The sequence below is a fragment of the Anabrus simplex genome, chromosome 1 (assembly GCF_040414725.1).
Source record: "Anabrus simplex isolate iqAnaSimp1 chromosome 1, ASM4041472v1, whole genome shotgun sequence".
NCBI lineage: Eukaryota > Metazoa > Arthropoda > Insecta > Orthoptera > Tettigoniidae > Anabrus > Anabrus simplex.
The window spans coordinates 1,647,851,817-1,647,878,693 of NC_090265.1; the positions used below are offsets into that span (position 1 = coordinate 1,647,851,817).

General features: G+C 41.8%; 1 protein-coding gene across 1 annotated transcript in view; it reads right to left on the minus strand.

The window, feature by feature from the left end:
• LOC136881601 (neuroendocrine convertase 1) overlaps positions 1–26,877 on the minus strand; it is a 313,703-nt gene that overhangs the window by 83,490 nt on the left and 203,336 nt on the right. Inside the window, exons 5-7 of the mRNA XM_067154163.2 lie at positions 26,251–26,397; positions 13,643–13,808; positions 6,429–6,601 (exon numbers count right to left, since the gene is read on the minus strand). Coding sequence (XP_067010264.2) covers positions 6,429–6,601; positions 13,643–13,808; positions 26,251–26,397 — 486 coding nt within the window. The remainder of the gene's footprint in view (positions 1–6,428; positions 6,602–13,642; positions 13,809–26,250; positions 26,398–26,877) is intronic.

Here is a 26,877-nt window from a genome sequence, read left to right on the forward strand (position 1 = left end):
ATGGCCTCCGGAGAGGCCTGGTGAGGGTCTTTTTCTCACAGACAGCCTATTAGGCGACCTGAATATCTGTGATTTCTAATGTTGAATACACCACACACATACCCAACCCCCGAGCCATTGGAATTAACTAGTTAAGGTTAAAATCCTCGAACCGGCCGGGAATCGACGGGAACCCCCTGGACCAAAGATCAGGACGCATGGAACCGGGCTTACTGCGATGATAGTTTGTTGAAAAGTGATGTTGCCGTGGCGGAATTGAACACGTAAAGCGAGGTGGGTGATGCCGTGCTGCGTTCTTGTAGGACAAAGTGTGTTATATTCGACCACAATGTTGTTTGCGTATGTGCCGGAATTATTGAGTTACAGCCGTTCCAATATCGCACAATTTACACCCTTAACTCACGGTAAATAGAAACATCTTCCCGCAATAAAGAATGACGCGCGTTGTGACTGCTCCTGCGCTGAGGAAATCATTTCATCATCATCAGTTCATCATCAGTTTCAGCACGGACAATGGCTATCAATTAAGTAATACGTGGTTGCCAGCCATTAAGGATTTACGTAGCTAGTTCTCTTCCCTGTCCTTTATATATTGTTTTTTCGTTTCGATGTTATCAAAATTCGTATGTTGGTCATCGCCAGTTGGTTCATTCCAAGCTATGTGTTATGTGTTAATAACAAGTGTACACCAGTTATGCGCCGCCGCCCCCCCCCCTCTCGCATCGTCTCACATCATAATCATCCTCTGCTTTTTTTACATACTTTCTTTCCATTCTTCAGCTCTATTCTATTCTATCATGGCGTTTTTCGTTGTGTTTCATTTTATTATTTGCCATTTCTTTCTTCTACCACATTCGTGCCTGATACATCTGATGTCCTCTCTGATACTTCTCATGCACACACAGTGTGATAGAACATCTTAATTCGTGCACGGCCGACTGGATCCCTCGCTGCGCTCCCGACGCATCAAGTGGGCAGTGATTCGGGCTTAACGTTGTCGTCAGCTCCCGCTTGGAGCGCTGTGCCTGCATACAGCGACCCACCTTGTGACGAACGATCTTACCACTACAGGTTCAACCACCGCCGTCTCAAACCTATATAGAGATTGAGACGGCGGTGGGTTTAACAGGAGATTTTCTTCTGAAGGCGCGGAGCAAAGTTCTCTGTGAAACGTAAGGGTGTTTCACTTTGTTTTCCTGACTCAACATAAGCCCAAATGCCCATATCAAGTCTACAAGTGCTGGCCGTGAAAGCATAAATGTTAACAATTCATCATCTGCTCATCATCAGCCATGATCTTTGAGGCATCAAGTCCGTATGGGGCAAAGCTTTTATCTTGGGCCGCGCAACATTACTGCCATGGGTCACCACTTGCATCGCAAATATCTAGGCGTGGTATGACTGTCGTTAGTTTATTCCTCGGCCTACTGACGTCAACCATATGTGGAGGGATGTAGGCCTATTCACTATAGCGTGCTTCTGTGGTGGTTTTACATGTGATTTTTTTTTTGCATGTATTTGAAGTTGTGTATTCAGATAAACACAAACATCCAGTTTCTGAGCTACAGCGATTATAGAACCCCGTTAAGCCGGTAATCGAACCCGGGGCTTTCGAAACCGGAGGCCAGTACAATTCAGCCAAAGCACTGGACGGGGCAGATAACTTACATGTGTGACTAAGGTTTCGGAAAAGAGAAGCTACGATTAAGAAAAGGAGCTTTTGTCCATTATTTTGTTCACTTGTTCTTCTTCCTCGGTATGGTCGATCTCCCCGGACTCTGAAGAGGAACTTAGTGCACTCTGCTATCTTGTTTTCGTTGAAGTTTGATTTTTTGTATTACCTCTGATGACAGAAATACATAATATTGTACGTACGTTACACATATTGGTGTTAAGTAAACTGCGATATTCCTCAATGGAAGACGTGTTAACGATATCTTAGAGTCTTTTCACAACTAAGGGATGGCAAGAATATATCGGTTTTTACGAAATACCGATATTTTCCTTTCGATTTATCGATATATCGATACCGACATTTTGATTCAATTTATCGCATAATATATCGGTTTTTCCATAAATGTATCGTTTTTCTTTGAATTATTATTTTCGTTAACAACATCTGCACTAGAGAACGCCGATAATTCTGTAAGAGACTGTGCTAGTGAAGGTGGAATTGCAACCTGGAAATATCTAATCTAATCAATACCTCGCACTGAGCCTCTTATAGGATGGACTATAATTCGTATACAAACGGTGGAATATGTAACACCATTGCCTACGTGATTAGTAACAAGGCCTCTGCATGGCAGTTTACACAAAGTGAAATACGTTCTAGTTCCAGCGTCGCCACTAGACTTCGTGTTAGCCCTCCACTGTTCAACAACACAGACGTATACGGAAACTGTGAGGCAAAAAGGTAAGTTAGTGGGTTTTTGTGTGAGATAAGCCTTAAAATTAACTATAAGAGACGTTGATTTGTGTATTCAGCTGGTGGCGAGTATATGGTTTAAATTTAAACGTAAGATTAAGAAAATAGAAGCCTCCGTGATTCAGGTGGCAGCGCGCCAGTCACTCACCGCTGGGTTTCGTGGTTCAAATCCCAGTCACTCCACGTGAGATTTGTGCTGGACAAAGCAGGGGCAGGACAGGTTTTTCTCCGGTTACTCCGGTTTTCCCCGTCATCTTTCATTCCAGGAACACTCTCCAATATCATTTCATTTCATCTGTCAGTCATTAATCATTGCCCCAGAGGAGTGCGACAGGCTTCGGCAGCCGGCATAGTTCTCATCCTCGCCACTAGATGGGGCTTCATTCGTTCCATTACTGAGCCAGTCAAATGACTAAACAAGCTGTGGATTTACATTATGTAAATGTTTTTTGCATATTGATAAATATACAAGAGCCGAGAGAGTATTGTAAACATTCTATTCACAGGATGTTGATTGCGCGTGATAAACAATAGTTTATTGCTGTGCGCCATTCTGCAAAAGTAAACTTCAGAAAGGTAGTGGCATTTCTTTCCACGAGCAAATGTAGAACTACGAGAAAAATGGGTCAAAATTCATGTCGGGGTGACAAAGAAAAATAGCATGTGGCAACCTTCCTCGAAGTCTGTAGTATGTAGTGAATTTGCTTTAGCATTTCTACTAAAAGTAGCCGGAATCAATGCCAATACTTTTTTCAGGGTATCCATCGTATTTGCATGGCAAGACTAGGCTATGTACTACTACTAAAATGTATACATTCCTCCCCTGAAAGAGGAGGCGTGCGTCTTAGACGTTGACGCCGTCTCTCAGGCCGGAAGATTTGTTACGGTGAAGGGGATGCTTGGAGAAGGTGAGGGGATTGGCGGCCGTGGCCTATACTAAGAACTGCGCCTGCATTCGCCTTGGTGCAGGAGAACGGAAAACCACGGAAAACCATTCTCACGACAGTCGACAGTGGGGATCAGCCGTAAGGTCCAGCCCTGTCCCGTCTCCCGAATACAGAGGCGAAGAGCCACGGTAGAGCCGTGGCCATCTTTCCTCTGCTCGCTTGGCCGGTCGAAGTACAGAGCTGTGGTACCACGGACCAGCCGTGGCCACTTGTGAGCCGATACCCACTCTGGATTCATCGACGTAGGCTATGGGAATACTGCAGTGTTTTAAAATATGCTATTGAGTATTTTCGTTTATATTAGGACGTGAACTTTCCGGTTGCAATTATACTACCTGATTCGTAAGAGCTCATCTTGAATTACTGGGTGATACATTTATTTTTCTTTATTAAACGTCATAGAAATATAACTTCCCTACTCAAAACCCAATTTTTTTATATTTGTAATGTTCTTTTATGCCCGCCTCTGTGATGTAGTGGTTAGTGTGATTAGCTGCCACCCCCGAAGGCCCGGGTTCGATTCCCGGCTCTGCCACGAAATTTGAAAAGTGGTACGAGGACTGGAACGGGGTCCACTCAGCCTCGGGAGGTCAACTGAGTAGAGGTGGGTTCGATTCCCACCTCAGGCGTCCTGGAATTGGTTTTCCGTGGTTTCCCACTTCTCCTCCAGACAAATGCCGGGATGGTACCTAACTTGAGGCCACAGGCCACTTCCTTCCCACTCCCTTGTCTATCCCTTCCAATCTTCCCATCCACCACCAAGGCCCCTGTTCAGCATAGCAGGTGAGACCGCCTGGGCGAGGTACTGGTCATCCTCCCCAGTTGTATTCCCCCACCCAGAGTCTGAAGCTCCAGGACTCTGCCCTTGTGGCTGTAGAGGTGGGATCCCTCTCTGAGTCCGATGGAGAAACCAACCCTGGAGGGTAAGCAGATTAAGAAAGAAAAGAAAGAATGCTCTTTTATGTACAAGTTATTCTCGTAATGCCAGTTGGAATTGTGCCGAGGAATGCTAATTTCTTTTTTTTGTTTTTTGCTTAAAGTTGCACCAACACAGATATATCTTATGGCGACGATGGGATAGGAATGGTCTAGGAAGTGGAAGGAAGCGCCCGTGGCCTTAATTAATGTACAGCCCCGGCATTTGCCTCGTGTGAAAATGGGAAACCACGGAAAACCATCTTCGGGGCTGCCAACAGTGGGGCTCGAACCCACTATCTCCCGATTACTGGATACTGGCTGCACTTAAGCGACTGCAGCTATCGAGCTCGGTGCTGAGGAATGGAGGGAAAACTTGACATCCAGCGGTGCTATTTGAACAGCTGCTAATCTGTCGATTTAGTAATTGAAGAGACCATGCATGCACAGGCCTTTACTTATCTCGTCGGCAACGATAACATCTAGGGACGTTCTGATATACTAAAATATCGATACTTTCTTCGATATCGACATGCCGACATTATCGTATTATCAAAACAAAATATCGATATATCTCGATATCTTTTTTTTCCCAATATACAAGGATTTGAAATAATATTGAAGTTCTATAAAACGGGAATTACGGCAGTTCCAAGAAAATCAAGATAATTAAGAGAATCAAATGTAATTACCAAAACATTTTGTGTAAAATCATGATTAAAAAATTTGTTGTATATTCGATAATATGACATGTTTCGAGCATTGTTACACTCTGCACCGAATTTAGATCACCGAGCTCGATAGCTGCAGTCGCTTAAGTGCGGCCAGTATCCAGTATTCGGGAGATAGTAGGTTCGAACCCCACTGTCGGCAGCCCTGAATATGGTTTTCCGTGGTTTCCCATTTTCACACCAGGCAAATGCTGGGGCTGTACCTTAAGTAAGGCCACGGCCGCTTTCTTCCCACTCCTAGCCCTTTCCTATCCCATCGTCGCCATAAGACCTATCTGTGTCGGTACGACGTAAAGTACTAGGGGAAAAAAAAAGATCAAAAGCAACGTTTGCTAGTTCAGCTCCATAGCTAAATGGTTAGCGTGCTGGCCTTTGGTCACGAGGGTCCCGGGTTCGATTTCTCGCAGGATCGGAAATTTTGTCCGCCTCCGTGATGTAATGGTTAGTGTGATAAGCTGCCACCCCCGGAGGCCCGGGTTCGATTCCCGGCTCTGCCATGAAATTTGAAAAGTGGTACGAGGGCTGGAACGGGGTCCACTCAGCCTCGGGAGGACAACTGAGTAGAGGTGGGTTCGATTCCCACCTCAGCTATCCTGGAAGTGGTTTTCCGTGGTTTCCCACTTCTCCTCCAGACCTTTTTGTATTTATGCTAAGTCCAGTATTGCTAGATCCTCCAAAATTTCGGAAGATCCTCCTATTTTTAAGGGCACTGGAGAAAATACGAAATGGAGTGGGTATCTTCCGATTTTTTCCTTTTTCAGTTTATAGACAGCAACTACTAGTTTACACGGCTGCACAATAATACAATATCAAGACTTACCTCACATTCAGGTGCTATCAGTTGGACCTATCACGTGGAATTCTCCCGCCATTTGCCTGGAAGTGAAAATTGGAAGCCACAGAAAACCATGGGTTTTGAACCCACACGTCTCCCGAATGCAGAGCTTGGCTCCATAGCCGTAGCGTGATAACACGCGCCGCCACTTCGTTCGGTAAGCATGCTGAATGGTTATGTTCCCGATTACATAGAAAATTCAGTTTCATTTGCTTCGTTGCCGACATACGTTGTCACTATTAAAACACCTGCAGCGTTTTGGGTCAAATAGTCTACCGCAATTTGTTACAAGGGAAAGTCGAGGATCGTTGCGTTGTTGAACATAGAAAGAAGCCGTATTTAAATGGCATCAGAGAGTGGGCAGACTTCCACAACACATACCTTTATGTGGCACGAGATCGAAAAGCGTTTGCCATAGGGACTATCAACATCAGAGGAACAACGCACGACACACGAAGGAGAATCATGGTGATGACTGTTCTTGAAGCCTAAGTTTTGTTCCTTTATCATGCTGTAAAATTTCTACAAAGAATATACCACACCACTAGCTGGAGAAAATTGTGTTTCTTTACCTCACGTATTCCACGCTCTATGGCTTCCATTGCAAGCCGTCCTGGGCCCTCGACAGTCTTGCCATCGTCGTTTGGTCCCCACGACGCACTATAGATGTCAACTTTGTCGAAAGCGTATCCAAGAGCAGTGCCTTCAATGCGGTCGTTCACTTCTCCATCCAGAAGCCGTACACCTGCATATATCACCATAGCACCATAAATTACACTTAAAGTCCACTGACAATGAAGATTAAATATCAACAAAACGTAAACACAGAAGAAGCAGTGTGGTTATTTTATGGCAGCATTCACAATGACATACATAAACGTAAACATTACCATTAGACGATAACAAGGCCGTACCCAGGGGGAGGTTAGGCGACCTCAAACCCCCTTCGAAACGAAAATGAACTTGACAAATTTAAACAGCATATGTGGGTTTTGAAATACCCTACATTAAATTAGAATATTATAAAAATAACCATTTACAAAATAAAGAAGGACATTTAACCTATAAAATCTGTGACCTTTGAAAGTTTCCCTATGCATATAGTTAACAAATTTACTGAAAACATAAATGGAAATTTTAATTTTGGTGAGATATACGGATTTGTTTTTATGTTCCTAATACATTCTTCACCATAAAAATCAATTTCAATAAATATATAGAAATATTTTCATGTTATGAAAACGCTAAGATGATATTTTTACAAATATAATCAAACCTCTAAATATTTTAAATACTGTGAAACATATTGTTACCTCCATTTATAAAGAAATCTTTGTGTCGCACTGCGCGCACATCTTAAACCGTGTTCTACCCGCCAGACCACTATGAATTTACCTTTCGACTTCACCCGTTGAGTTGTAAAAGGTACTGCTCTAAAACTCAAACTTTTCTTTGTGTAAAATTTATTTTAATGTATAACTTATTTGTTACTATAGCTTTATTTTTCCGGAAGCCCCCCCCCCCCTCCAAAACCTAACTCCCTCCGAAATATTTCTGGGCACGGCCTTGGACGATAACATGAAAGTTTGCAACTTCCATATTTTCATGTTTGTGTAAATTTGATTTGTGATTTGCAAATGCCACACAATAGGAATGTGTGCATTAACTTGAATAGAAATTGATTATATTAAGAAAATCCTGGTACATAAAACAAAAACGTAAAATATATGACGATGATAGAATATCCCTTTAATATGCAATGTTGCTTTGAAGCAACACGAATTTTATCTAAATTATTGATTGTAACTTTTCGGCAGTGTTGCTCTCAATTAATATTCCCTGATTGTACGTAATAATGTAAATAAATGTTTGTCAACTCATCAGAGCATTTAGAGAGTCCATTCGATTTAAGAACTATCCTAGGAAAATGTTTCCTTGAAAATGACTGACAATTAAAGGGTTAAAGCAGTCCGTAAAGGAAAGAATCGCAATACCATTTAATCATTCGTCATCGATAAATCGAATACTATTTTGTTTCACACTTTCCATTTCATTTTACCTTAACGATAATGTGTGGCGGACAAGCAATGAAGCGAACAACGGACGTGTGAGACAGGATTGTGCTCTGTCACCAGTACTCTTCAATGGGTAGATCCAGGAAGCTCTAGATGAAACAAGGCAAAAAGCAGGGCAAGGAAGAGGGATTGAGAAACAAGGAGAAAAAATAAGTGCGTTTAGGCGTGCTGACGACGTTGCCGTAGAGAGCGAGGAAGAGTTGAATACAGAGTTGCTAACGCTATTTGTTTTACGTCGCACTGTCACAGATATGTCTTATGGCGACGATGGGATAGGAAGGGCCTAGGAAGTGGAAGGAAGCAGCTGTAGCCTTAATTAAGGTACAGCCCCGGCATTTGCCTGGTGTGAAAATGGGAAACCACGGAAAACCATCTTCAGGGCTGCCGACAGTGGGGCTCGAACCCACTATCAATCGATTACTGGATACTGGCCGCACTTAAGCGACTGCAGCTATCGAGCTCGGTAATACAGAGTTGGAAGTAATGGATAGTACTTTTCTAAGTTGGTACAACATGAAAATGAATACGGACAAGACAAGGAAGGATACTTGTGGTAAGCAATCACCATAACGCAAGTGAAATAAATCGGCATGGAACAAATGTCAAAACGTGGGAGAGTTTGCTTAGGAAGAAAAATAATACCTGATAGTAGAAGTAACAGAGATCTGGGTAGCAGATTAACCAAACATATAAAGCGTTCAAAAAGTTAATTTTCCTATGTGCATGTGCAAACAAAATGCACCTTATCGTACCATATTGTAGGAATGTATGTTTGCATGGCATATTTACGCGCTCTTAGAGAGTATAAGGTTCACTTTCAATATATTTTTGCAAGTTGCTTTACGTCGCACCGACACAGATAGGTCTTATGGCGACGATGGGATAGGAAAGGCCTAGGAATGGGAAGGAAGCGGCCGTGGCCTTAATTAAGGTACAGCCCCGGCATTTGCCTGGTGTGAAAATGGGAAACCACGGAAAACCATCTTCAGGGCTGCCGACAGTGGGGCTCGAACCCACTATCTCCCGATTACTGGATACTGGCCACACTTAAGCGACTGCAGCTATCGAGCTCGGTGGGTTCACTTTCATTGACACTTAAGCATAGGAACATGAACACTATGAAAATTGTTCTGATGGACTGCATATCAATATGTGGTTGGGAGGCGTGATCAATCTTAAGGGAAATAATGGTTTGGAAGAGCATAGTCATATTCGCGGTTTTTGCTTCTCAGTGACGATATCTACAATGAACATTTTATTTCAAGAGATTCTTGAACATGAAAGGCGTGCTATTCCTCCTAGTTAAAATATCCTATCACTTTACATGGCTCAAAGCCTGGTTCGTTTAGCTCATCAAGTTGGATTTTCTCGATGACAGTGTGTTTAAACTGACGCACTCTTTTTCCACATTTCGCAAGCAAATTATCCAATGAAGCGTCTTTAATAGGCCTAGCTTTATTTGAACTTAGTTTTTATGGACAGTGCAACGAAAAAGAACAAAGCTTCAGGCATTGTCAGTACAAATACGAACAACTTTGTATTCAAAATTCACCAGGCAAATGCTGGGCATGTACCTTAATTAAGGCCACGGCCGCTTCCTTCCCTATTAGAACTTTCCTATCCCATTGTCGCCGTAAGTCCTATCTGAGTCGGAGCGACGTAAAGCAACTAACAATAAACGCTTTCCGAATATAATGGATGAAAGGTATACGTCCACGGTATTTATCCATCTCATTCAGTATATTCAAGTGATCGTGATGGTTCTGTACTTTTCTTACTGCAACTATTTTCCCCGAACGCTTTACTCAGGATGCGGATTCCTCCCTCTATCCTGGTATGTAGTCTTTGCGAAAGCCTCTTTGAATTGCCTTTCTTCTGTTGCTTAATTTTACCCCATGAAACTCGACGAGTTCAAAGGACCTATCTTTAATCAATCTGATGTTACCATAATCTGTCTATTTAGCATACGCATCCAAACCAGCCTTCTGGAAATTCCAGTGTGGTATGGGTGGCAATCGAATAACTGGTAACTGAACTACAATATTGTGCAATATGGACTTACGCTGACTGTGCGGAAGTCATGAAGAATTTGTAATATGTTGCTAGAAAAGGAGATATACAGATATGGTGAGTAATCTTGTTTTCACCTGACTGAGGGCCGGTTCTACCATCTGCTGGTAAAGTGGCTGGCAGCTGCCCGGGAGGTAAACTACCTGGGGGTGTAAAGCAGCTGGTACTTTGCGTTGCGTGCAACCACCTCCGCGCAAGCGCTGGGTAGCTACCAGGAGCTAGACACCGATATACGGAGTTGGCTAGACTGATTTTCAGCGACTTCTCGCTTTCGAGTGTGCTGCTATCTATCGTCAGGTGTATGAAGCTCATTTCGATTGTCTTATTTACCTGTGCTTGCTCTGTTGATTATCTTCAAAAAGCCTAATAAGGGGAGTCTTAAGAGTTATGGACAACGATTTACGTCAAGCTTTCGTGATTTTAATCTATGAGCTTCAAAATCAATACCTAATTGGGATTAAAATCTCGAGATTACATTTTCTTATGCCAGTTATAACCTGTCATGTAAGGCAGCGTTTTTGGAGAGTATTCTCGTAGTAGATTGGTCAAGTCGCTCGCTCCGTAATAGAAGGTATGCAGGTTTTCATCGTATTTCTAATTTACATTAAAAAAATATTTTCGTTCCCTGCCGTTGTTCTTAACTCTTTTTCACGCGCTTCCATATACGTATAAACACCCAACATCTTCCTTACGGACTTATTGCCTTTGAGCATTCTATCTGCAGGCTTCTGTGAATTGATTAAGTATCTCCACGATGCTCTATTTGCAACTAGCTCTGTGACCTCGTTTAGTTCCACATGCTTCCATTTATTTATAATGCATTTCATTCTAATGTTTATGAAGATAAAGTTGGAAGGCACCGTACTGTTAAAGAACTAATCGGGGTAAATATCCATCATAGGAAGAGGCATTCGGGAATGGAATAGTTTCCAATTTCTTCGAAATAATTTACAAGAAGACTATATAAACAACTGATAGGGAATCTGCTACCTGGGCAACAGTCCTATACGGTACCGTATGCTATATTAATCGTATCATCACTTTCTATAGCCTAAGTAGCACACATATAAAGCATTTTCCTAGTAGACATAATATTGTGATTAAACATTTCAATGAAATATGGTATTAACAAAAGAATGTATGAAAAGAGGCATACAGATTAATACAACGCTAATAATGAGAAATTCGTCGCCATAAGACCTATCTGTGTCGGTGCGACGTAAAGCCCCTAGCAAAAAAAAAAAAAAAAAATAATGAGAAAAAAAAAGGGTTCGTCATAAAGAAGACTCGAACCTGAAAACCTCGTACTATGAGCTGTGCGCGTTAGCCATTACGCTACGAGGTACCTTAAGGTAAAATGGCTACATAGCAACAACTTATACCTGGAGTTTGAAAACTGAAAAAGTATAATATTAAATCTAATTTGAAATTATTTCTAAATAGGTTTCGATTTTATATCCTTTTAGAGTTTATTTGCGAAAGCTTGACGAGTAAAATGTGTTCCCTACGCTATCAATGCGAGAGGCTGGTGTGACCGTTGCAACTCTAAGGAAGCATTAATGTTCAAAATCCTGCAATGCAATATCGATCACTGTTACAGTATAATGCTTTTTTCAGTATACTAAGCTAATTTCAGTTTATGTCACCAGAAATACAGCTAATAATGTTCAGCTCTCAAAACTTGCCCGGCAGGTAAAGTCTTATCGGGTCCTCGAAGTGGCCAATAAATTACGCGCCGGGTAACGACGATTTATGCTGCCGATAGCGCTACCTGGGAGTGGTCGAACGGAAACATCCTTTTACGCGGAGGGCAAATTACGCGCTACTTTACCAGTAGGTGGTAGAACCGGCCCTGAATGAATAAACGTACGTTTGTTTTTATCCTCTCAGATTCCTAGCTCGTGAACCTCGCTTTCTTTCCATTACACTCCTTGTAGCATATTCGGGTAACCATGTTTCTAAAAAGGCAAATATCTCAAAATTATCAACAAGCTCGGACATTTCATCATTCCCCAGCGTATTTAATAAACCTTCTATTTTAACAAAGTCAACAACTCGCCATTCACTTCGCTTTCCTGTTATCTGCCACACTTCCTGTTTTAATCCGTATACCTATAGCTTATCAGTTTGAAATATACTTCCATGGAGAGAGCTATATACAGGCCCCAACTCCTTTCCTTTCCGTTGTTTCCTTTGGATTTACGGGATCTCACTTCTACGCCCAAATGTCTTTCAGATTCTGTCCTTGTTTTTTCCTTTGGAACTGCTATTCTACTATTGATTCTTACAGATGATGGTGTTCTGCTGGTACCGGCCTCCGATTCTACAGTCCAGCTCCATGGCTAAATGTTTAGCGACCGAGCTCGATAGCTGTAGTCGCTTAAGTGCGGCCAGTATCCAGTAATTGGGAGATAGTGGGTTCGAGCCCCACTGTCGGCAGCCCTGTAGATGGTTTTCCGTGGTTTCCCATTTTCACACCAGGCAAATGCCGGGGCTGTACCTTAATTAAGGCCACGGCAGCTTCCTTCCAATTCCTAGGCCTTTCCTGCCCCATCGTCACCATAAGACATATCTGTGTCGGTGCGACGTAAAGCAAATAGCAAAAATAAAATTAAAAATGTTTAGCGGCATGGTCGGGAATTTGAACCATCGTTGGGTAAGTTTGCTGGCACGGGATCTGGGTGTATGTGTAGTCTTCAACATCATTTCATCCTCATCACGACTCTCAGGTCATCTAAGGCCGTCAAATCAAGAGATCTGCACCTGGCGATCTTAACATGTCCTCGGACACTCCCGGCACTAAAATCCATACGCCATTTCACATCCAATTCGACATCAGGTGTCAAGTATGCCTCACAGGTCGCTCCTCGCTGCAGGTGACAATTTCCTCGTCCTGTGTAGGGCCTAGCCGCTTTTTTAGGTTCGTATATCAGAGAAAAGTTATTCATTTCAACCCATTCTGGTAGCATATTCCCATTTTCATCACTCTAATAGTAGCCTGAGAATGTTTAATGACTGTTAGAATCCTCTATGATAATGTTTTCATAGGAGAGAACTATGGGAAATGGGTCAGACGCCGGTAGGCGGAGGCTTGCAGATATTACTGATAACAGCGTTCTCCCTTTCTACGGATATGGAGTGGAAAGTGTTACAATCAGTGTATGTGAAGAGGATGAACTAATAAAAAAAATAGGCTTGCATCGCTTTTAATACAAGTGATGTTTCAATATTTAGCTTAGTGTTGTGTTGCTGCAGTTTTATAACTAAGTACTCTATCTCTAGCCAGCAGCTGAGCATCACTTTCTTTGTGAGTTTCTTGCAGCACGTTAGTAGTGGATCAGTTGCCCATGTTTGTAACTGAATGTGGAAGCTATTCTGGATGTCAGGTCTAATGCGGAATCTGATCGCTGCCACACATTTTTGATCTTCCAGGGAGCACGTGTAGCATAAAGGAATACCGACGCAGTGGCTCTACTCACTCCGGATTCTGTGATAAGAAAAAGAGAAATCCAACTCACCAGATTCGTCACAAAAATAATCGCCTCTCCAACCGAGGGTTTGGCAAGTTTGGGAAATGTAATATTAGAATAAAGATGGCACGGTTATGCTTAAGACCTTGCACAACTATGTCTGTAACCTACCTCCAATCCTGGCATTGAAGGCGATACCGACCCCACATTTGCCATTGTTGGCGACCATGGCTATCTCTCCAGCACATCGAGTTCCATGTGCGTTAGTCTTAGCCTGGTCATACCGAGGAGTTGGGTCGTTGTCGTTATCGTTGGCGTCGAAACTTATCTCCGGATCCTGGAAAACAATGAAAATGAAAACCTACAACCTGTTTTCCATTCATTGTCAGGTCAGGGATGTAATGAATGAATCAGATATAGGCTGTTAGTACGATGGGGTCGCCACTCCCAAAGTGATTTATTAATGAGTGATAGATGCTATGAAATGAGAATGGAGAGTGTTGCTGGAATGAAAGGTAACAGGGAAAACCGGAGTACCCGGAGAAAAACCTGTCCCGCCTCCGCTTTGTCTAGTACAAATCTCACATGAAGTGACCGAGATTTGAACCACGGTATCCAGCGGTGAGAGGCCGACGCCCTGCCGTCTGAGCCACGGAGGCTCTCGTGGAAAACAATATCAGTTCATAATATATTCCTCCTATAACTTTTAAGCTGATTCTAGTTGTTTAAATTTTGCGTGCTCTGGCAATAGTGCTCAGAATTTTTCAAAGGATTTCATTGAATTACTTTCTACCGAACATGCATACATTCAAAGTTTGAAAATTCTACGGTTTATGAATCTTAGAATTCTGTGAGTATCATCATCTGCAAATTAAAGATGAAGAATTACAACCACTAGAATACTGAGGGTAACAACTAAATGAAATGTAGGATGGACCGTTAGAGGTTAAAACTTTAAGTTTTTTTAAGATCCACAATAAACGAGAGGAACCGAAAAGACGTCCGTGAGTTTACCTGCATGATCTTTCGAACTTTTGTATAAATAAGTGTCAGAAATTTCACCATTTTATACGTATATAAATCACAATGTGCTTCCGCATGATTCTACTACTAGTTAAAAGGTTTTAACCGTACTCTGAAGGGGTACGGAGGGCGTCTTAGGGGATAAAGCCCTCGCTCAGGTCAAGGAGATTTTGAGGTGATTTGAATTACGGAGAAGATGAGGAGGTTTGCGGCCGTGGCCTTTAGTAGGAACTGTCCCGGTGAATACCTTAGTGCAGCTCTGCACTCCGACCGATCGACCAACCGAGCAGAGAACCGGTGGCCACGTTTTACCGTGGCTCTACATCTCTGCATTCGGGACAGCGAGAAGGACTGTTCTCAGCCATCAGCTGTCCTGAGGTTGGTTTTCCATGGTTTTCCATTCTGTTGTCTATATATATAAAATAAGAGTTTTGTCTGTACATTGCTCAGAATTTAAAAAGGATAGAATTTATGTATCAGTCATGTCCACAGTAACAAGAAAATGCATTTCTTAATTTTCCGTAATTCCTATCTGTCTGTCTGTCTGTCTGTCTGTCTGTACACGCATTACGAGAAAACGGCTGAAGATAATTTAATGAAAATCGGTATGCTAAGTCGGGGAATAAGTCTCCACAATATAGGCTATAAATAATTGTATTCACCTTGAGTGAAATGGTAGTTTAGGGGAAGGCCTAAAATTTAATTCTCAAATATGTATGTTATTATTGGTCGTATTTTAATTAAAATCGGTATGAAAAGTCGGGGAATAAGTTGCTACAATTTAGGATACAAGAAATTGTATTCACGCTGAGAAAAATGGTAGTTTAGGGGAAGACATAAAATTTAATTCTCAAATATTCATGATTAGTGGTCCGTTCTTAATGAAAATCGGTATACCAAGTCGGGGAATAAGTCGCTATAATCTAGGCTATAAATAATTTTATTTACGCTTAGTGAAAATGTAGTTTAGGGGTCGGCATAAAATTTAATTATCTAATATTTGTTATTAGAGGTCGTATCGATAGATACTACATAACTAAAGTTATATAGTATTACATTTCCGATCATTTATGTCTTATACATTGTTAGCGTACCGGCTATGATCACAGAGATATTCATGAATTTGGATTTTTGTTTACGCCGTACCAACACAGATAGGTCTTATGGCGACGATGGGATAGGAAAGGGCTACGAGTATGAAGGAAGTGGCCTTAGCTTTAATTAATTAACGTACAATCCCAGCATTTGCCTGGTGTGAAAGTGGGGAAACCACGGAATACCATCTTCAGCGCTGCCGACATTGGGGTTCGAATCCACTAATTCCCGAATGCAAGCTCACAGCTGCGCGCCCCTAACCATACGACCAACTCGCTTGATCGTACAGATTGTAACAGTCTGCCTGAATATTGACGGGAAGAAGGTGGGGAGTTGGATAAATTTCTTCTTTAACATGCCATTCCTCTGGTTTGTAAATTTTCTGATAGTACTGGTATGTAACACACTGGTTCATCATAGCATTCGAGCGATTCAGTCACTACTCTGAGGCACTGATCGGAATGAGCAGTGTGCATATTTAACGGAATAATGGCAGAGGAGTGTTCACGGCTGTCTGCGTCCTGGTCATTCCAGCTGTGGAACTTTGGACTGTTAAATCGGCACCGTATTACTGTGCGGTCTTACATTTGTTCGATTATTTTATATGATAACATTGCTTTTAATCTCTACATTCCTACAGACGTTTTTTAATTACCTATGTTGACTTCAGTTAGGAAAACCACAAAGTCAGTCTTTCTGAGAAACCGCAGCGAAGCACGGGTACATCAGATAGTACTTAATAAAATACGAACTACTCCCATAATCTCTCTGACGTTTTATTTTTCTATTTTCCCCAGTTGGATGATTCTCTAGGTCAATCATAGCATGTAATTTTCTCATCACGATCCTCGTTGCTATCATTGGTATTTTTGAAATTATTTCAGAAAAGGCTAAATAAAGAACTGATGGGCATTCGGCCACCTGGGCGGCAGCCCAAAACGCAGATAAGTGGTGATTGATTGATTGATTGATTGATTGATTGATTGATTGATTGATTGATTGATTGATTGATTGATTGATTGATTGATTGATTGATTGATTGATTGATTGATTGATTGATTGATTGATCGATCCTCCGTATAACCTCATCACCTCTTTCAAGTTCTTTACTTATTCTTCAAGTGTGGCAACTGCGAACTTTCACACACTGTACTTAAACTCGCTGTTGTTGATTGAGTCATCACTCCATACACTGGTTTGATGCAGCTCTACATGCCACCCTATCCTGTGCTAAACTTTTCATTTCTACGTAACTACTGCATCCTACATCTGCTCTAATCTGCCTGTCATATTCATACCTTGGTCTACCCCTACCGTTCTTACCACCTACACTTCCTTCAAAAACTAGCTGAACAAGTCCTGGGTATCTTAAGATGTGTCCTATCATTCTATCTCTCTTTCTCGTCAAATTTAGCCAGATCGATCTCCTCTCGCCAAATCGGTTCAGTATCTCTTCATTTGTGATTCGATCTATCCATCTCACCTTCAGCATTCCTCTGTAACACCACATTTCAAAAGCTTCCATTCTCTTTCTTTCTGAGCTAGTTATCGTCCATGTTTCACTTCCATACAATGCCACGCTCCACACGATAGTCTTCAAAAACATCTTTCTAATTCCCATATCAATGTTTGAAGTGAGAACATTTCTTTTCTTAATGAAGCTATTCCTTGCTTTTGCTAATCTGCATTTTATGTCCTCCTTACTTCTGCCATCGTTAGTTATTTTACTACTCAAGTAACAATATTCATCTACTTCCTTTAAGATTTCATTTCCTACTTTAATATTTCCTGCATCACCTGCCTTCGTTCGACTGCACTCCATTACTTTTGTTTTGGACATTTATTTTCATCTTGTATTCCTTACCCAAGACTTCGTCCATACCATTCAGCAGCTTTTCTAGATCTTCTGCAGTCTCAGATAAAATAACAATATCATCGGCAAATCTCAAGGTTTTGATTTCCTCTCCTTGGATTGTGATTCACTTTCCAAATTCCTCTTTGATTTCCTTTACTGCCTGTTCTATGTAAATATTGAAAAGGAGGGGGGACAAACTTCAGCCTTGCCTCACTCCTTTCAGGATTGCTGCTACTTTTTCAAAGCCCTCGATTCTTATCACTGCAGACTGATTTTTATACAGATTGTAGATAATTCTTCGTTCTCGGTATCTGATCCCAATAACCTTCAGAATCTTAAATAGCTGTGTCCAATCAACATTATCGAATGCCATTTCTAGATCTACGAATGCCATATACGTGGGCTTGTCTTTCTTGATTCGATCCTCTAAGATCAGACGTAAAGTCAGGATTGCTTCACGTGTTCATACATTTCTTCTAAAGCCAAACTGATCTTCTCCCAACTCAGCTTCAACTTGTCTTTCCATTCTTCTGTAAATAATACGTGTTAAAATTTTGCAGGCATGAGATACTAAACATTCATACAGAGAGAGCTGCATGTCCTCGGGAGTTACTTACGGCTGTAGTTTCCCGTTGCTTTCAGCCGTGTAGCAGTATCAACACAGCTAAGCCATGTCTAGTATTATTACAAGGCCATATCAGTCAATCATCTAGACTGCCGCCCTTGCAACTACCGAAAGGCTGCTACCCCCCTTTCGATGAACCATTCCTTAGTCTGGTCTCTCAACAGATACCCATCCGATATGGTTGCACCTGCAGCTCGGCTGTCTGCTTCATTGGGACACGCAAGCTTCCCCGCCGCGGCAAGGTCACATGATATTTTCTCTTTTTTCTCAATTAATTATTTTATTGTCTATAGCAAATAAAAGGATACATAATTAATTACAGTGCTGCTTAAATTAGACATACTGTTACAGATTAACATCAAATACATGGTTCGCAGGGGAGGCTTAAAATCGCAACATTATTATTTCCTCAAAAATTTGCTACACGGTATCATTTTAATTCATAAATCCCATGAGATCTATTATGTCCCTTGAATTATTATTATTATTATTATTATTATTATTATTATTATTATTATTATTATTATTATTATTATTATTATTATTATTATTATTAATACATTTCTCCACAGGAAATATGGGTAGTAACGGGGCACGGGATGCACCAAGTGCCTTACAATAATTGAAGTATTTACATATTATAACGCAAAATAATATTGATGTACAGGTATATACAAAACTGTAGATCACGGGATCTTCATTCTTGCGAGAGGAACGATCGCACAATGTTGCATGTTGTCAGGAGGAAAGAATGTTGCATAATTTTGTAGATGTTCGGTGGAAGACCCAGTTCTTGTAGACTTGTGGAGTGTGTGTGGAATGAGGCCGTTGACTAACAGAATCACAGGGACTATCCGGACCAGTTTCATCTTTCAGATCCTCTTGATCTCTTCTGCATCTTCTTTGTATTTGTAGATTTTTTCATGATACTTCATGTCAATGTTGGTGTCATTGGGGATAGCGAAGTCAATAACGAAATTTGTCCCAGTTTTCTTTTTTACCAGTATTATGTCTTTTTTTTTGTTAAAAATGAAGCCATGTTTTCCAGTGTTGACTTAGTTAAATGTAGCAAAGGCTTTTCAGTCTGTCAAACACATAGCAAATAGAATCTGAGGATGTTCTTATAGAACGAAACATGTCATTCTTTGTATGTTAGTGTGTGTTTTACAGATATGCTTTTAGTGTTTTAATTTACAATTGTATTTGCTATGTGTTTGACAGACTGAAAAGCCTTTGCTACATTTTACAGTATTATGTCTGGTCTGTTCTGGTTGACTGTTTTGTCTGTCACTACAACAGTGTCCCAATTAAGCTTAATCGACTCGTTCTCTAGGAGTGGTGTTGGATGGTACTTGTAATAACGGATACGCTCCTGAATTAAATTGGTTTTCCTGAGGAAGTGCCTGATGTATAATTCCCCAGACATGTTTGTGTCGTCTCGTGTATTCTACGGGGACAAGTACTGGGCAGCCCGCAGTGATATGGTCCATGGTCTCGAGATGAACGGAGCATCGTCTGCATTTGTCGGAGAGTACGCTGGTGTCTTTGATTAGGTACTTTTTGTAATTGTTTGTAGCTATTACTTGGTCTTGTATAGGAACTGCAAATCCTTCTGTCTCCCCAAATAAGCGCCCACTTTGTAATCACATGCACGACGCATTCTTGTCTATGCTCTGCTGGTTTAGATTGCTGTAGTATTTTCCGTGGAGGGTCTTCCCTCACCATGTCCTTTCCTTCTCCTGCAGGGATACTTGGTGGTTTGTATGAGGTTCAGAGGCATTGTATGGATACAGAACAGTGTACTTGTCAGCAAGTACTACAGCTTTATGGAGACGGCTGTTTTCTTGCTTTTTACTGAAGTATCTCCTTAGGTTCCTTATCTGATTCAGGAGCATGACTTGTAGATCCAGTACTCCTCGGCCTCACGATATTCGTGGATGAGTGACCCTTTCCATGCATGAATTTGGATGATGTAATCTATCGGTAGTGAGCAAAGTTCTCGTTTTACTTTGTATGCTGTCTATTTCTGTAGCAGACCATTTCAGAATTCCGAATGAATAAACAAGAGTTGGAGTAGCGTACGTGTTTCTTGCTTTAATTTTGTTCTTGGCATTTAGGTAGCTACGCAAAATCTGATGCAACCTCGATGTATATTTGTCAATGAGCTCCTGTTTGATTTTCTTGTACTCCAGAGTTGCATTGTGAGCAAATCCAAAGTACTTGTATGCCTCTGTTTGTATTATTATTATTATTATTATTATTATTATTATTATTATTATTATTATTATTATTATTATTATTGTATATCATTCATTCCCATCCTGATGGGGTGGGGCAGGCCACTTAAAGGGCAACACCCTCTCTCTCTCTGTCTCTCTCTGGCCAAGATTATATTAATCATCACGTGAAGATAACATACATAACGTGAACTATGAAGTCGCATTATCTGAATAACAGCTGTTTGCGTAAATCCTGATATGATAAATTTCATTAATAAACATGCAACTTGGTTAAAAATAAATGTCTGTCTTTCAAGAGCCACAATTATCCAAAGAATGTTCCCAGTCCTTACGAATTACATCACGTAACATTCCCTTAGATCGCCACAGTTAATCAGCTGATGGGCTTGGCGCGCTTCCTATAGTACGGCTTTTATATTACGAAGACAGCATCTCGTGCCGATGAAAAACATCAAGATCTCAGCTGCCTATTATAGCGGTCGTAGTAACATTAGGGCTCTACCTTGCGTGCACGGAGATGTGCCTGAATAATTTTGATCGAAGATTGTAGGTTCAGGGTGTTCCTGTACACGTGGGAAGTGATCGGGGAGTTGACAGTATATGTCCAAATAACACAAAAAATCCCTCTGAACATGCGTCGTAGGGGAGATCGTTTACGAATTACAGACTCTCCAAACTTCGCAGGAGAAATATTTGTAATAGCCTTATCTGGCACATCCTATCTCGAGCAGCTAATGCCATGTTAGTATACCAGCAGGGATAAAGCATTCTAATACGAAAATTGCTCAAAATGCCCATACCCCTGATTGCACACCTGAGCACGTCACTTGATTGATTGTCCGACTCGTTGGCTGAATGGTCAGCGTACTGGCCTTCGGTTCATAGGGTCCCGGGTTCGATTCCCGGCCGGTTCGGGGATTTTAACCTTAATTGGTTAATTCCAATGGTTCGGGGGTTGGGTGTGTGTGGCGTATTCAACATTAGAAAACATCCTAGGTAGGGCCCTCATCTTCACAGACATGCAGGTCGCCTAAATAGGCTGTCTACTAGAAAAAGACCTGCACCAGGCCTCTCCGAAAGCCAAACGCCATTATTACTTGATTGGTTGCCGGACACGTTTGAATACTTCAGACATTGCGTGCATTTTTTTTTTCAATCTGATTTGCGTTGCACCGACACAGATAGGTGTTATTGCGACGATGGGATAGGAAAGGGTTAGGAGTGAGAAGGAGACGACCGTGACCTTAATTAAGGTACAGCCCCAACATTTGCCTGGTGTGGAAATCATTTAAAACTATCTTCAGAGCTGCCGGCATTGGAGTTCGAACCGACTATCTCCCTCACGCAAGCTGATAGCTAATTGACCCAAACCTCACAACCACTTGCTCCGTTGCACGTAATTCTATGGCAACCTAGTTCCGCACTCTGGTGAAGTACTGCAATGCCCGTAATGGCAAGGCTGATTCCAAAATTCATCCTAAATAAGAACTGCCTCCCCCCAGCCCCACCATTCCAGCCAACAACTAAAACAGGCGTAGCTCGTAACCGATCGACCGTAGGGAGTATGGTCACAAGGACATTTTGTGTTGTTACATAACACATGTTTCGGGACATCCTGTATGAAAAAGAGCTATCCATACTAGCATGTTTTTTTTCTTCATAGAATTCTTAGGTGCATTAAGGCGGACTATATAGGCTTCGTTCGATTAACGGTGATGAGTTCTGGCGGCAAACGTCGGGAGATCATCCATGTCGCTTGTTTGCTTGCTTGGTGTGTTGCTGCATGCGGTTTGCGTTGTCATTGGTTCTTTCTGTAATACAGGGTTAATCAAGAAGGTGGACCCAATTTAATTAACTTTTATTTCATGAAATATACATTGGACATGAACAATCTACAAACCAACGAACAGTGGAAGGTTCAAAGTTTTGTTGGCCACAGGTTATAAATGTTCAATGTGTCCACCCTGTGCTGCACGACAAACATCTAAGCGATAGCCAAACTCGTTTCATACACGAGAAAGCATGTCTCGTACTACTGAGTGAGACCCCAAAGGCGAGTATTGTGTTTATTCACGTGTACACTAAGTTGGTAAGTAGCCTCATCGCTAAAAATTATGCTCGATATAAGCGCGTCATCTTCCATCATTTCTAGCATATCACCACCAAATTGGATAAGCTTGGTTTTGTTATTCGGACAGAAAGGATGCACAACTTGTATGCGGTATGGCCACCAAACGCCGCCTCGAAACACGCCATACAGTTGTTTGGGATATTCCTAGTTCTCTACTAGCTCTCTTGGTTGACTTACGTGGACAAGAAATATAACTTTCTTCTATTCGTCTGATATCATCCTCTGACACACTCGGTCGGCCCGAGCGTTTTCCTTTGCAGAGACATAAGGTTTGTGAAATTGCATAAACCAATGTCTTATGTTTTTCTTAGTTCATGGTTCAATGCCGAATCGGAGATTAAAAACCTGCTCAACTGCAACTACCGAGTCAAATTTTGCAAACTCAAGAACGCAGAAAACCTTATGCTACATAACAGCCATCTTAATCACAAATGACGGTGAAGCGAAACGGCGCGAATACTAAGCGGCCGTATACGCAACTATTACCACCCAAGCGGTGGTTGTCTACAAAACTTTGAAACTTCCACTGCTCATTGATATGTAGATTGTTCATGCCCGATATATATTTCGTAAAATATAAATTAGTCCGCCTCTGTGGTGTAGTGGTTAGCGTGATTAGCTGCCACCCCCGGAGGCCCGGGTTCGATTCCCGGCTCTGCCACGAAATTTGAAAAGTGGTACGAGGGCTGGAACGGGGTCCAGTCAGCCTCGGGAGGTCAACTGAGTAGAGGTGGGTTCGATTCCCACCTCAGCCATCCTCGAAGTGGTTTTCCGTGGTTTCCCACTTCTCCTCCAGGCGAATGCCGGGATGGTACCTAACTTAAGGCCACGGCCGCTTCCTTCCCTCTTCCCTGCCTATCCCATCCGATCTTCCCATCCCTCCACAAGGCCCCTGTTCAGCATAGCAGGTGAGGCCGCCTGGGCGAGGTACTGGTCATACTCCCCAGTTGTATCCCCCGACCAAGAGTCTGAAGCTCCAGGACACTGCCCTTGAGGCGGTAGAGGTGGGATCCCTCGCTAAGTCCGAGGGAAAAACCGAACCTGGAGGGTAAACAGATGATGATGATGATGATGAAAATACAAATTAATTAAATTGTGTCCCTTTTTGAATAACCCTGTATAATGTCCGAAAGTGATTGTGATTCCATTAGTTCTAACGGTAAAAACAATATTGTTCCTTAGTCAGGTATAATTATACGGACAGAAACTCTCTTCCTGCAGCTATGTTTTTATAAGTTTCCCATTGACAAACAACACACGATCAGAAAGAAGGAAAGAAAGAAAGTCTGGATTGCATATCTGAAATGAGTCACGAAGGATGGGAAACCATGGAAACCACAAACAATATCGTATTTGTAGCCATCTTTTTGTAATAGGTATGCCTTCAAGGTATCTTGACAGCCCTGGGTATGTACCCAAATTATTTCTGACACCAAATTCAAATACTGAAGGGGGATTATAAGGAAAAACAATTGTTCAGCGTTACAAAAGACGAAAATTAAGGCAAGGCATTGACAACACAGCGGAAACCAACACAGATATGAATGTCATATTGACGCAAGTACACAGGCAAATTTTGCATCCCAGACTAATGAGATAAACAATTTCAATATCATGTTTTGCTCGTTAGAATATAGCGATACAGGTATCCAGACTAACCTTCGAAACCAGTTAACAAACAGACAACGACAAATAATTTCTTCCTTTCCTTACGGTAGAATGCCTGAAATAAATCTGGTCCTGTTTCACAATCTCAGACCCCACACATATAACTGTTGTTACTTAGGCTGTTGAACACATTTCCGCTTTTTCGTATTAATCGAAAAGAAAAAACTGCCCAGACTAACAATTGTCTAATAAATGCGTACGCTACTCTCCCGTCTAGGTTCACCTTTCCTTTCCTTGCCGCCAGAGGTACCACGAGTACCAAACAGTTTCGTGTCCGGCTCCGCGGTGCAGGGGCAACGCGTCCACCTGTCACCCGGCGGCCCTGGGTTCGATTCCCGGCCGGGTCAGGGGTTTTTAATTGTAATGATTAATATCCCTGGCCTGGTGACTGGGTGTTTGTGACGTCCTTAATCTTCCTTTCCTGACACACAACATTCCAATTACACGTAGGTTCATACAATATGGTGCCAGTAGGGGCAAAAGATCCACATGGGTCAACGCCCCGAACAAATAGCATTAAAAATTAACAGTTGCATGCGCACGTGGCACGTCACTGTTCGGTCTAAAGGTCATATCTCTTCCTAATGTGTAAAGGAAAATGAACCTTAAATATACCATACTGTAGGAGTGCGAAAATATGTCATGCAAACATACTGTATATTCTTCTCAGTGTTGCCAACACACAAATATATTCTCTGCCAAATTTTAGTTGAAAATCCGCTAAATTCCGCTAAATTTCTAAATAGCATATACCAGCTGTTTTAAAAAGATTTACTCAACACTCACCAGTTTCAGAACAGGAGCTCATCATCTTCTCCTCCCCGCACTATATGCTCTGAAGCAGATGCGCTGGGCTGAGGTCGTGTGGTTTCATATGAAGCCACATGGTACCATTGTTTTTCGAAGTATACGCTGGCAGTTCACAGCAGCAAAGCACATACGGAAATTTTCAAATCTATTTCGAAAGTTATTTTCACTTTCATTACTGTTTTCATTGTTTATGATAAGTGAGGAAAGAAATAATGTCAAACAATTTCGCATTTATATTACACTGCCAATAGATGCACCGTCGGTATTTAGGATCACAGGGAAGCTCAACCAACTAATCTTTTAAAGTTTAATTATTTAACCTCTCATTACGAAATATCTGACTTTTTTTTTTTTTTTTTTTTTTTTTTGTTAGTTGCTTTACGTCGCACCGACAGAGATAGGTCTTATGGCGACGATGGAAAAGGAAAGGGCTAGGAGTGGAAAGGAAGCGGCCGTGGCCTTAAGTAAGGTACAGCCCCAGCATTTGCCTGGTGTGAAAATGGGAAACCACGGAAAACCATTTTCAGGGCTGCCGACAGTGGGGTTCGAACCTACTATCTCCCGAATACTGGATACTGGCCGAACTTAAGCGACTGCAGCTATCGAGCTCGGTGACTACTTTTTAACCTGTTCTTTCGACATATTGACGTACCAAAAAGATCCTGATGTCAAAAGAAACACGTTATCAAACACGACACTATCCGGCTCATCAAGACTACAGTAACGATTGTAACAAATTCTGACTGACGCTGTGGGCCAGAGCTGGTCTAGAAAACGAGTCGTAGTATGCAACATAAGTTCAATACAACGGGAATAAGTAGACTATTATGCCGTACTAAGTTCTATATTATTTTTTCCCCTTGTATGAAAGGTGATATCGTTACCGCTGAAAATCGCTAAAAGAAGTTTGAAAATCCGACAAAAAATCCGCTGTCCGCTAAATGGAAAATTTATCCGCTGTTCTATTTAAAAATCCGCCAGATTTGGCGGGAAATCCGCTGAGTTGGCAATACTGTTCCTGGAGTGTTGTAAGCTAAGGTTCATTTTAATTTACACGTAAACATAGGAAAATGAACACAACGAAAATTGTTCTGATGGACTGTATATCCATATGTGGCTCGGGGGCGTGACCAGTCTTAAGGAAAATAATGGATGCGAAGAGCATTGTGAGATATGACCTTTTGCCCGATCAGCGACAAATTTTATCCATCGATAGTTAATATTTACACCACTATTCCACATCCAAGGCACGGAAGGGTGACCGAGATAGCATTATCTCCAACCGCAATGACTGATACGCTCTGAGAAAAAAAATCACAAGCAAATACTCACGTAATTATCGCGCAGGTCATCGTGACGATGTTCGACGCCGTCATCCAGGACTGTGACACGGACACCTCGCCCGGTGACTCCCAATTGATAAAGAGGTAATACATGCAAGTCAAGCTTCGGCAAGTCTGGGCGAGTACGCGTATCTTGCTGCAAGAGATTGCATAGATTAGTATCAGATGAATGAGGAATCTTCACTAACAATTGATATCAGTAAAAGTATTCGCCACAAAAACTGGTGGAAATGAAAGTTGTTGAATATCTTAAGAACATGTAGAATGATTTCGGCGATGCAGGATCGGGGAAGTATTGGCTATGGCATTCATTAGGTACAGCCCTGGCATTTACCTGCTGTGAAAAGTGGGAACAACGGAAAACCATATTGTCGTCTGTCAACGGTGGATAGCAACGTGACTCGAAACAAGCTGCCAACTCTCTCGGTGGAGGCGGAGCCTCCGATATCCATAATACGGCAATTCTGATATGGAAAATACAAAATAGCAAAACTTATTCTCCTCTACCAGGAGTCTCAGAAAGGAACAAGCTCATGAAATTTCACATCAAATTACGGAATCGATTCGAAAGCACAATAGGCAAAGTCCAAGCTGCAGAAACCTCTTTCAAACAAAA